Source organism: Puccinia triticina, chromosome 8A (assembly GCF_026914185.1).
Source record: "Puccinia triticina chromosome 8A, complete sequence".
NCBI classification, from domain to species: Eukaryota; Fungi; Basidiomycota; class Pucciniomycetes; order Pucciniales; family Pucciniaceae; genus Puccinia; species Puccinia triticina.
Window position 1 is genome coordinate 4,547,068 of NC_070565.1, and position 10,743 is coordinate 4,557,810.

The following is a 10,743-nucleotide window of genomic DNA, read 5'->3' on the forward strand; positions in this document are numbered from 1 at the left end:
CTTGCTCCATGCCTTACATTAACCGCTTGATGTTCCCATTACCGTGTCAATTCTTCCAGTTGCCACCACTGGTCTGATGTTAAAGATATTCTTTTGATACATTTGTTGTCTCTTTCCCACAATTGAAGCAGTCCTTGGTGCTGCTGGAGAGAATTGATTCTGCACCAACAAAAACACTACAATGGTGGGCCGCTACGCTACACCAAAAACTGAGCTAACAGCAGATTACGCGGCCCTTTCCGCAGAATTGAACCACTTAAACTGGTGAGAATATTCTAGGAGCCTCCCTGATCAAAATGGTCCAGCAGGACCATTGCATCAGGGAGTCAGGACATCCTGGTTACCAGATTCAGAGCCAAAATTCCATTTGGAGTACAGTTCAGCTAACATGGTCTGTTTTGCAGCATTCAACTGCTTGCCTTGCGTGGATTGAACTATAAGCCTCCCTGAGGGATCAGTCAATTAGGACTGCAAAATTCAGGGAGTTTGGAAAATCCTGTTGCCAGCTGCGCTGCTGTAATTGGCAGTTAGCTGATTTCTAGCGCAGCGTAGCCGCCCACCGTTGATTACACTAGCTGTCCTAGAAATTTTCTTGGTCTTGCTGCTGCTCCTAACCACGACTGTTTTTCTGGAGCCCCAGTAGATTATTCCTTGATGTTTCCCACAGTTACCATTGTGGAAATACTCTGAGGGGAATAGAGCTTAGAGAGGGATGAGTGCGTGAAAAGCTGCATCCCAGGTTTGGAGATTAATATGGGACAAAAATAAGAGTGTGGGCTCTTAAAGAAAAGTGTGGCTGATGAAGTGATGAGAATAGTGCTTTCTAGACAAAATCAAGGGGCAAAATATACTGTAAAAGGTATGTTAAAATAGACTATGTAATTCTTATTCTGTGACCAGGGATTGAAAAGTGACAATCTGATGGGGGAAAAACAGAATGGGCCATAAGGCTCTACATTTATAGTAAGGGGATAACAGTTTGTTCAGAGAAAAAGACAAAGATGAGGAACAGGGTACAAAAGCCTCCAACAAGGGGAAAAGGCAACAAGCCAACAAGACATATACTGCATGGCTTGTGATGACATAAGAGGAACAATAAAAATGGTGCAACAGCTTTGTCAGGGTGGGTCTCTGAAGTGGCCGCACCCTGAATGAACGGATATTAAGTATTGTCTAGACTAGCGCTGGCGGGGTGCGGAATAACAAACTGTAGACAAACGTCTATCTCTACTCAACCGTCAACGCGGGAGGAGGAGCCACGCCTCTTGGGTCTCGCTGGGATCTAGAAGATCCGTCCGCCGGACAAAGGAAAAAGGGGAAACAAGGTGAGCCTCTCGAGCTTACCAAGTCGGAGACTTACTAGTGTCCGGGAGGTAAGGTCAAGGGCCAAGGAGAGGGGAGTGTTGAGGTTGGCGGAGAGGGTAGGAAGGTTGGGGGGTTCTGGACGGAGGAAGATAAAGAAGCAAAAAGGTTGGAGTTCAAGATGTAAAGGCCCCAATCGTTGATATCTCAACAATGTAAGCGGGCTTGGTACCAAAAACTCTGGGGGAAAACCCTCTCTTTGAGAGAGTGCCCGTACTATATGGGAGGGGGGAGGTTCGAGCTTTGAACCTCTTCTTCTCCCAACTTCTAGCTCGCTGTTAAGCGGGCATAGTACTCAACAATTGTACTCTGCTATTCACTGCGCGCAACTCATGAGCGTAACACATCCGCCATACTATACGGCAACAGGATCTGTCCTGCGCTTCATGCCGGAGGAGGAGCAGCATTTGCGGCTCCTTGTCCGCACTTTGTGCTGTCTGGACTAGCAGAGGGCTGACAAGCTTCCATGAATGTGAGAAAGACTTACGCCTTGGTAGAATATAGAGGAGTAAAATGTAGTGAACACTCAGGGTCCTTTGTAATAGTCTGGCTATGTTTAATGGTGGACTTCCTGTTGGATTTTCATCTCTTCCCTCTGAGCACGGCAAGCAATGGGTGCAGAGACAACCATGGCTGTTACTGGCGGCTATTTCTCCAGTGATGGTGGACGAGATGATAAGTCTGTTGAAAGACGCAGCGCAGGATAGACAGAGGATAGCTGACTGAAGTGCATGCCGCTTGCCGCCAAGCAAACATGTGGCGTGCAGGGTATAGATTCCCCTCGCAAGAATCTTCGGCATTTGGCGCACTTTTCCCTAAAAGGCATGGAATGCCAAAGATTGGTCTGTCCACTCGACCCGCCGGAGCGGACTTGCCAGTTCGAGGCTCTCTGACTTCGAGTGCGACAGTCCAAGTGAGCAAGCACCGGGTCTGGCCCTGATGACCGAGCCCGAAGCAGGACGAAAAAAGGGACAGCTGGGCCCGAGGCCCTTCCTCTCGTTGCTCAGCGACATTCATAGGCCGGGATTAATTGCATATTACACGCCCACACAATGTAAGATAATTTATAAAAAAGACCACACACACACACGGGGAGTGAGGGGGACGCCGATCGTTTTTTTGTTGTTTTACGCGAATTAGGTTATGGAAGTTTTTGGGTTGGGTGTGTAGAAAAACAGAGTGGGAAGCGGGACAGAAGATTAGCCGGAGGAGGCGAGACGGATTGGGGGATGAGAGGGGGCACAGAGCGCAGCGACGGGAGAAGGGCGAAGCAGACAGGAGGAGAGGAGGGGGGAGGATGTCAGGTATCGATAGGACGATCGAGGATGCCGTCGAACGATCTAGGGAGGTTAGCGCGATAGGATTCAAGGAGACAGCGGACGGCCGAGATCCACCGGATCTCGTCGTCCTCGGTCGGCGCATTGAGCAGATAGTTGCGCTGAGAGGTGATGATCTTGAAGTAATGGTCTTCGTGGGCCGCGGGCCCGGTGGAGTGGCTGCTGCTCGTGCCCCCTCCGCCTCCTCCGCCGCCGCCAGAGACGACCGCAGCAGAGCCGCTCAGGATGCCCGGCGAATCCGGCGGCTGGTCTTGCTCGATCGCATCCAACAACCGGCCAATCGGGATCTGCCGGGTATGCCGGCCGCCCACATCCTAACCCACACACACACGAAAGAACCTCAGCTTTTTCTCCCCTCCGAGGGGTCCAGACGGCCTGGCCGGGGGAGGGATTGAGACTCACCATGTGCGTGCGCGAATAGACGAGGTTTTGGCTCGTCAACATGAAGTAGCGTTTGCGCCAGTTCTTTCGCTTGCCCTGTTTCATGAGATAGCCTTGGACTGTGTGCCACGTCAGAAGACGGAAAGAAAGAAAAAGGGAAAGAGAGAGAACATAACGTACTGATAGTTTTGCCGGCTTCGGGGAGGGAGATCTTGCGTTCGGGGACGACGGGGAGCGGGATGGCGAGATTATCGGTGGGGTTGAGAAGATGGTCGTGGGTGTTTGGGCCGCAGGTGGCCCGACGGATGGGGGGTAGGAGAGAGTCGTCTGGTTCGTTGTCTTCCTCGGATGAGCTCATGAGGGCTGGGATAGAGTGTTGGGTGATGTGCGAGGGAGGCTGGGAGGTAGCGAAGCTAGTCTCGGATGATTGCTGGTTGTTGCCGGTGCTGGATCCGGTGCTGCTGAGGTTGTTGTTGTTGTTGGTGGTGGTGGTGGCGCGGAAGGGCATAGGGGGGTGGTGGTAGGAGGTGGGGGAGTCGGAGGGGATGGCGGAGGAGGGGTGGCTTGGCTGGTGGGCGGAGAGGGAGAGTCCTCTGCGGATGGAGGCCTTGGTGATGGTGGCGGTGTTGTCGTTGGGGGAGGGGTGGCAGAGGTGGTTGAAGTGGTCGGAGGCCCAGGAGAGGGCCGAGGAGGAGGAGGAGGGCTCGCCGGGCTGGACAATCGAGATCGGGTTGGTGGTGGTTTGGTTGGGCGAGCAGACCGGGGTGGGGGGCAGGCCGCTCGGGTATGAGGGTTGGTTGGTGATTGTGATGGCTGAGGGCGTGGTGGGATTGCTGGATGGTTTGGGGGCTATGGGTAGGGTGTTAGAGTGGATTGTGTTTTTTTGATTTGTTATGTGTTTGTTAGGATACTGACCGGATGAGGGATGGGTGGGTCTGTGGGGGTTGTTTTCGATGGATTTGAGCAGGAGGGAGGCTGCGGTGACTCTGCTGGTCCACTGGTTGCGTTCTGTTCTGGAGCGGGCGCGGACGTAGTAGGTGCGAGCGGGGGTGACGATGCCGAAGGTGTTGTCGTACTGCTTGACCTCGACTTCAGCGCAGGTGTGGATGTCGGTGAGGGGGATGATTCTCAGCAGACAGTATTCCTGTGGGGTGGCTAGTGTGAGTGTGTGTGTGTGTGTGTGTGTGTTTTGTGTGTTGTGGGGGTGACATACTTTCTCGTTCTTGTAGTAGACCAGACAGGTCTTCCTGAGCACGAACCATCTCCGCTTCCAGGTTTTCCTGCGTTCGCCCTTCTTGAGCAGATATCCCGAGTGGAGGATCTCCTCGTTTTCGATGTCCCCGAACTGCCTGTAGTGGCTTGTTGATGGCTGTTCGTGTTCGTCGTCCTCCTCGTCTTCTGATTCGATGTCGTTGTTGGTGGCGGTGGTGTGGAGTGGGAAGGCTGAGTTGATGGGTGAGCTGAGTGCTTGGTTGATGGCGTGGATGTCTGGCTGCTGCTGCTGCTGCTGCTGGGGGATGATGAGGTTCGAGAGTGGTTTTTTGGACATCGTGGCTCAGCTGGGGGTGGGGGGGAGCCCGGCTGGCTCGGCCTGGCTTTATAAAGTAGTGGGGCGCATACACCCTGTGAAACCCCCCTGGGCGTGCTCAGCAACTGCCCTGTCACACTCCCACACTGTCACACTGTCACACTGTCACAGTCACCCTGTCACGGGAGAACAACCCCCCGAACGGGACAATACATACATTCCCCGAAAAAAGAGAGAAACTAGAACAACAGCGGAGAGTCCAGACAGCTGATCCCGATGGCCACGCCGCCCTCGCCGGAGAAGGAGTCCTTCGTCCGAAGCACATGGCCCTCCTGGGAGTTCCACAGCACCTGCCTGGCCGAGCCCCGCGTGGCGGCCACCAGGCAGCAGCCATAGATCCCCAGCTCGGACACCACTTCCGTCCGCTCAAGCTGAGCCGCGGGGGTGGTGCTGGTGGGCGGTGGCCCGGAGCGGAGCAGGTAGTTGAACACCTTCCGGGGCGGCTCGATCAGCCGCATCAGGATGTAGCTTTCCCGCTCGCTCGCCGCCAGCCCAGCGACGAAGCCGGGGATGTCCCGTCCATAGATGTTGTTCCCGCCGCCCTCGCGCTGAGGCTTGAGCACGAACCCGGCCGGCTCCTCCCGGGCGATCCGCATCCCTTCGGCGCTCTCGAGCGCATAGATCTCCGTCCATGTCTCCCCGATCTCCGCCCACATCGCCGCCGTCATGTCCGCCAACAGGATCCCCGAATGGCGCTCGATAAAGCCCGGCTCCGTGAGCACCTGCTGGAACTTCTTGCAGCCCGCAAGCTGGATCGCCAGGCTGGGACAGTTGATCGCCCGCGACCGCTCCAGCTCGTACCGGCCCCGCCACTCCGCCTCCCCCACGAAATCCTCCGGCCCGTACATCGACCGGTAGTACACCACCGACACCTCCACCCACGTCGGCCCATCAGCCCCGCCCGCATCCAAGAACAGCTTCTTGCTCGCCCCATCAACCCGCGTCTTTTCCAGCACCGAATGGCAACTCAGTCTGACCATCCGCACCGACTCCGCCCCCGCATCCAGCTCGAACTCGATGAGCGATTGGTCGAAGATGTTGTTGTCGTTCGGCTTCACGACCATCAGGATCACCGGCACCGCTGCTGGACATTCCACTGCCACGTAGTGTTGGTGGGCCATCGCGAGCGCCTTGGAGATCGCTTGGAGGGCTGGGTTGGGCGAAGCGGGCAGCTGCTGCCGGGCCCCGCTCATCGTGGCCGGGGAGCCCTCGAGCCGGCCCATGATGTATCTGCGCAACCGGCCGACGCCGAACAAAAAAAAAAAAAAAAAAAAAAAAAATCAGGCCCCACCCCCAGCTGTTGCACGGTGATGGCTCTCACCGATGTAATCCAGAAACCTTGGACGCCAAGCTTCCGAAGCTCACGCTGACCGTATTGAACTCGACTTGCTTGATCACCAACGGCTGACTCGGCTCCTGGCCGGCCTGGTGGAGCAGGAAGTCGTTCCGGAAGATCCCCAGCCCCACCTGCGTCTCGCCAGCCTCCCCCGCCTCCTTCTCGGCCGCCTCCCATAGCTCGTACAGTCGCCCCACGAAGCCGTCCACCTTCGCGATCGACGTCCCTAGCACCTCGCGGATCAGCGCCGGGCTGGTGGCGATGTTCAGATAGAGCTGGTTGTATGCCGTCTGCACCCTATACACACACGCAGTGTCCAATAACACACATCATCAGTCTTCCCTTTCACGACAGCCGGGTCCAATCTCTATTTTCACCTTTTCGCCTTTTCGAACTGGTCTCGCGGGAACGGCGAGGGCAGTAGAGTGAACGGGACGTGGAAGGCGTGCACGCCGGCGGGCGAGGGCAGCCTGAAGACGAGCGAGTTGGCCAGGGCGTAGACTGCCCCCGCTTGCTGGAGATCGGCAAGCGTGCTGGCAGACAGGGCGGGCGGCCAGGCTGCTGGGAGGTGTTGACTGGTCGACATCGTTTCGGTTTGCTTTTCAAATGTGTTAATATGTGGTGATCGGGGAACAAACATTCCTCGGATCCCCTTCGGCTCATCTGATCCCGCAGCCGCACACAGCCGAGTGATAGAGCTAGCAAAAACGAAGCCGCGCCTAAAATCTCTTGCTCTCTGCAGGCTACACGATGGACCGAGAGGATATCGTCCGGACAGAGGTAGAGCGGTTCTGTCAACCCGGCCGCAATAAAAATGCGTTCCGGCGCACATGCAACGCTGTGACGTGAAATTCCGAGTACGGGAATCGAACCCGTCTCCTCCGCGCCCCTCCGGGTGAAAAGCGGATATACTAGCCGATATACTAACTCGGATTGTTGGCGAGATTTGACAAAATGATAACATATACCGTTTTCTTTTTATAGTTGTAAACACTATTTTTTACTTGTAAGCACTATGAAGATCTGTTTCATATCTTGGTTTGGGCTGGTGACACCTTGTTGATTGGAAACTTTTCTCACATGTGTCCAAAATTATAAGTTATGGATTTCCATTTCAAATAGGTCAAGACAATTAGGGCTGGTCTGATTAATGAGAATTGAAAAGTGTGTATTTCCTCCAAAAAAGTTCAAAAATGGAAATTTCAGTTGAACCAGACATGACAAACATTTGATGTGCATGTTCAGCACAAGATTATCATCTTTCCAAGCCCCTTATCATAATTGTTGGAGAAGGAGCAATCTTAATGTGTCATACCAGACATCATGAAACCTTTATCACAAGCATCAGTAAGCTGATGTGAAATTGTTCAGCTTTGAAAAGGGCTATCAAGCTCAAAATGGAGCACCAAGAATTTTTACAGGCCTCCCTTGTGACATAGAAAGCAAGGTGACTGTGAGTGTGCAGAAGGGTTCACAGAGCTGTTACTCTCATAGCAGATACATATGTAATATATATCAGCAAGTTATGAAAACTTCACCATATTTGATGGTATATGATCAAAAAAAGGGCTTTCACTGCATAAACTTACCCTTTGGACAACTTTGTACAACAATTTGTTGGACAGACTTTGTCCACCAGCCTGGGCCCAGCTGCAGGGAAAGTAATGATTAAACATGAGATAAATTTGAATTAAAAGATACTAATTCAAATTTCTTATTACTAATTTTAAGAAAGAAAAACTCTTTCTCAAGTTGTAAGTGGATTTTAACTTCCTTCAAGTTACAAACAGTTCTTTCTATCCTTATAGGTGGACCCAAAAATTTCATACTTCTTTAAGAAATATCCCTTCAAGTTTTCTGAATTCTTTCAATTGGTTGGGGTGTGTGCATGTGTCTGCATGTAATCCAATCAATGGCCAGTCTTGTCTAGTGGCCAATATTGTGTCATGATGATGTGCGCACCAGCTCCCAAATCCCTCACACCGCCTCCACTGTCAAAGTTCGGCAATTCCGGGGCTCGGGGCGTATCTCCATCCCGCAGCCCCCTGCCTGCTGCGGGACTCTGTGTCATGATAGCAAGGCAACAAGCGGGCATAACATGCAGTTCAGCAAGCATACTGCTTCTGACTGCTCGCTGACATGAAAAAGCACGAGCAGCGGAAGAGGCAAGAGGCCCAAAGCGGGGCTCATACCTGATCAGTCCTCGGTGATGCTTCAATTCACCACTGTCAGCCGGGGTCTGGATTGTTTAGCAGTCGGTCCTCCGGCAAGGCAAGCTCTGCGAGTGCCAGATGTGTTTTGGACTTCACCGCCATTGCTTCCTTTTTTCGCACCCACTAGGTAAAGCACTGGTGGGCCTTGATGGTCAGGCGGATTGGCGGTCTGTCCTGGTGGATTTGCTCCACGTGTCCATAGGGGTTTGAGCTTGAAGAAGCCGAAAGCTGCGCAACGCAGTGCCAGGCAAATCCAACACAGCTCTGGTTTGACAGAGTGACTTTCCAAACCGATCGCTCCGGCACAAGACCTTGGTCCAAGCTGCTTCAACCCTGCCCCATGAGATCTCATGGACCTTGGCGGATCGCGCATTGACCAGTGTGGTAGTGCCCACTGGCGCTGCACTGATGACTGAAGGGCCGTTAAGGTAGGCATGTGGGAGCAATGCGGCGACTCGTCAGGCTCAGTTATATAAAGCTCTTCATCGACCAATTACTACCCCTGCCTTACAATTTCCAGAATATCAAATCAACTGCACCTTCCTCGAATCCAACATGAATGCCGCTCCCTATGCTTTACTCTGCCTCGCTGCTGCCGCAGCCAACGTTGCTGCCGTTGGCGAGAAAATGAAATGTTCGACCTATGCTGCTGTCGGCGCCAAAGGATTCAGTTGGTCATATTCTTTCATGCGTGTGCTTACAGCTATCCATTTCATGATTGCTAACAAATACTGTCTTAATGTGTAGCTTGCAATGACCGGTCTGATATTATTTGCACCGAAGGCTGCAAGTCATTCGTCAGTAAGCCAACGAGACCGACTACTCTTTCTCCATAAAAGCTTATACTGATACCCACTCCTCTACGCATGTAGCGATAACCAACTGCACTTTGCCAAGCTACCCGAAAAAGCCGGTCACCACTGAACTCTGCACGATTGGGTATGGACGTGACACTGCCGCGGCCAAGGGTAAATAAATAGCTTGTATCGTGAAAAATGAACTCTTCTTTGCCCATGATGTTAAAGCTGTATTCTGGTAACTCTCTTTCAAAACGCAGCTTGTATCACTGGTCAAGGTTCATTTCGTTGCACTGGCACTACAACTGGATACGGCAGTAAATTATCACCATCTTGCAGACTTCAATTCTTGAAAGCATTGTGTTGATTGTCCCACCATTTTTTTTTTTTTTGCAGGTTGCTTTGGGTGCGTGCCATACGATAAAGTCAGCTGGGCAAAATAAAGCTGCATCGTAAACTTTCTTCACTGTAACGAGTTGCCTTAAGCCCGCTTATTTGGTTGAGGACAATTTTTAATTCTAGCCTACTCCCTGTCATAGTCTCTGTCAATTGTACCCCTCACTCTCTGTACACATGTCAACCCAAACACACGGTAGCCGCATCAATAAATGAGAAAATAGGTGTCCCCCTTATTTCTGAGCCTGCTTTCGGAACACAACTTTGAGGCGCTGTGCTTTACTAAAAAGAAGTCCTTATCGACCATGCGCCATTGGGTATGTAGCACTCAAGCAGGAACAAAAATCCGAATAATGAAACCTGTGTTTTGGTGTTTGCTTTATATACTGGTGCAGACAGATTATAAGCAGGAGAGGACATCTGGGGCCGAGAGGGAAGAATTCACAATGGCCATGTATTTCAGGAGGGAAAAAAAACCAAATGTAAACTTTGGCGATATCAAGCAATAATGGAGTCGTAAATATTTCCTTGAGATCTGACATGTTTCTATGTTTTGGGATTGGAAAATATTGACTATATTCAAGATGCCAATTCAAAAAAAAAAAAGAGTGGAATCAACGAGTGAAGAAGCAGAGCAATTGCAAAACGAAAACAATCATAAAAAGGAAGGCAGGTGCAACCCGGATAACAACTGAGACTACAAGTCAATTTTTAGTTTTTCTTTTCAATAATTGGCCTTTTGATGTGCCCAACGTTTGGATGTACTTGTTGCTCAGATTCCACGTGAATTGAAGCTTGCCGAAAGAGTCACTGCCTTGTTCCCCGGTTCACGAAGTGATTGGATCCGCGTGGGCCGCGGAGTATTCCTTCCTGAACTGCTCATTATTACAGGTCTCATTGACCTCCGAATTCTCAGCCGCTCTTCCATCATGACTAGGGACTTCTTTGTCGGGCTCCGGGAGGGATGCTAGATCGTGAATCGCTGATTTCTCGTTTTCAGCCAATGTCTGTTGAGGATAACCGACCGCAAAGGGACCGTCTTGTAGAAGTTGCCAGTTCAAGGGAATGTATGGCATACCATCCTCTCTCACATCATGGTAAGGTACCCAGTTATCGGTGATTTGTTCAAAAGTCTCGTCAGGAAACTGGGGCCTTGCGACTCGAAGCGGTGTCACTGGCGAAGCTATCAATGAACCAACAAGCTGGGGCGAAAAAAGTATTCAAGAGTTTACAGTCAGTTAACAGTTTTGCTCATCTGCCCCGCTAGCAATAAAATCTGATAAATCGCTATATATATGAACTCAACTGGAACTAAGAAGAAAATCAGCTTCAT

The 10,743-nt window shown here is 51.7% G+C and overlaps 4 protein-coding genes across 4 annotated transcripts; 1 reads left to right on the forward strand and 3 right to left on the reverse strand.

Moving 5' to 3' along the window:
• Positions 1-2,662: 2,662 nt before the first annotated feature.
• On the reverse strand, positions 2,663-4,629 carry PtA15_8A464 (uncharacterized protein; the record flags this gene model as incomplete). Its single annotated transcript, XM_053171897.1, has 5 exons — positions 2,663-3,013; positions 3,102-3,199; positions 3,261-3,929; positions 3,996-4,224; positions 4,294-4,629. 5 exons carry the CDS (start codon positions 4,627-4,629, stop codon positions 2,663-2,665), a joined length of 1,683 nt encoding a protein of 560 aa, XP_053023115.1.
• A 218-nt stretch (positions 4,630-4,847) lies between these two features.
• PtA15_8A465 (uncharacterized protein) lies at positions 4,848-6,590 on the reverse strand (the record flags this gene model as incomplete). Its single annotated transcript, XM_053171898.1, has 3 exons — positions 4,848-5,898; positions 5,990-6,301; positions 6,382-6,590. 3 exons carry the CDS (start codon positions 6,588-6,590, stop codon positions 4,848-4,850), a joined length of 1,572 nt encoding a protein of 523 aa, XP_053023116.1.
• Positions 6,591-8,772: 2,182 nt separating this feature from the next.
• PtA15_8A466 (uncharacterized protein) lies at positions 8,773-9,457 on the forward strand (the record flags this gene model as incomplete). The annotated part of the gene is made up of 5 exons (XM_053171899.1): positions 8,773-8,887; positions 8,965-9,018; positions 9,090-9,185; positions 9,275-9,331; positions 9,411-9,457. The coding sequence occupies 5 exons, from the start codon at positions 8,773-8,775 to the stop codon at positions 9,455-9,457; spliced, it is 369 nt and encodes a 122-aa protein (XP_053023117.1).
• A 780-nt stretch (positions 9,458-10,237) lies between these two features.
• On the reverse strand, positions 10,238-10,743 carry PtA15_8A467 (uncharacterized protein; the record flags this gene model as incomplete). Its single annotated transcript, XM_053171900.1, has 2 exons — positions 10,238-10,612; positions 10,717-10,743. The coding sequence occupies 2 exons, from the start codon at positions 10,741-10,743 to the stop codon at positions 10,238-10,240; spliced, it is 402 nt and encodes a 133-aa protein (XP_053023118.1).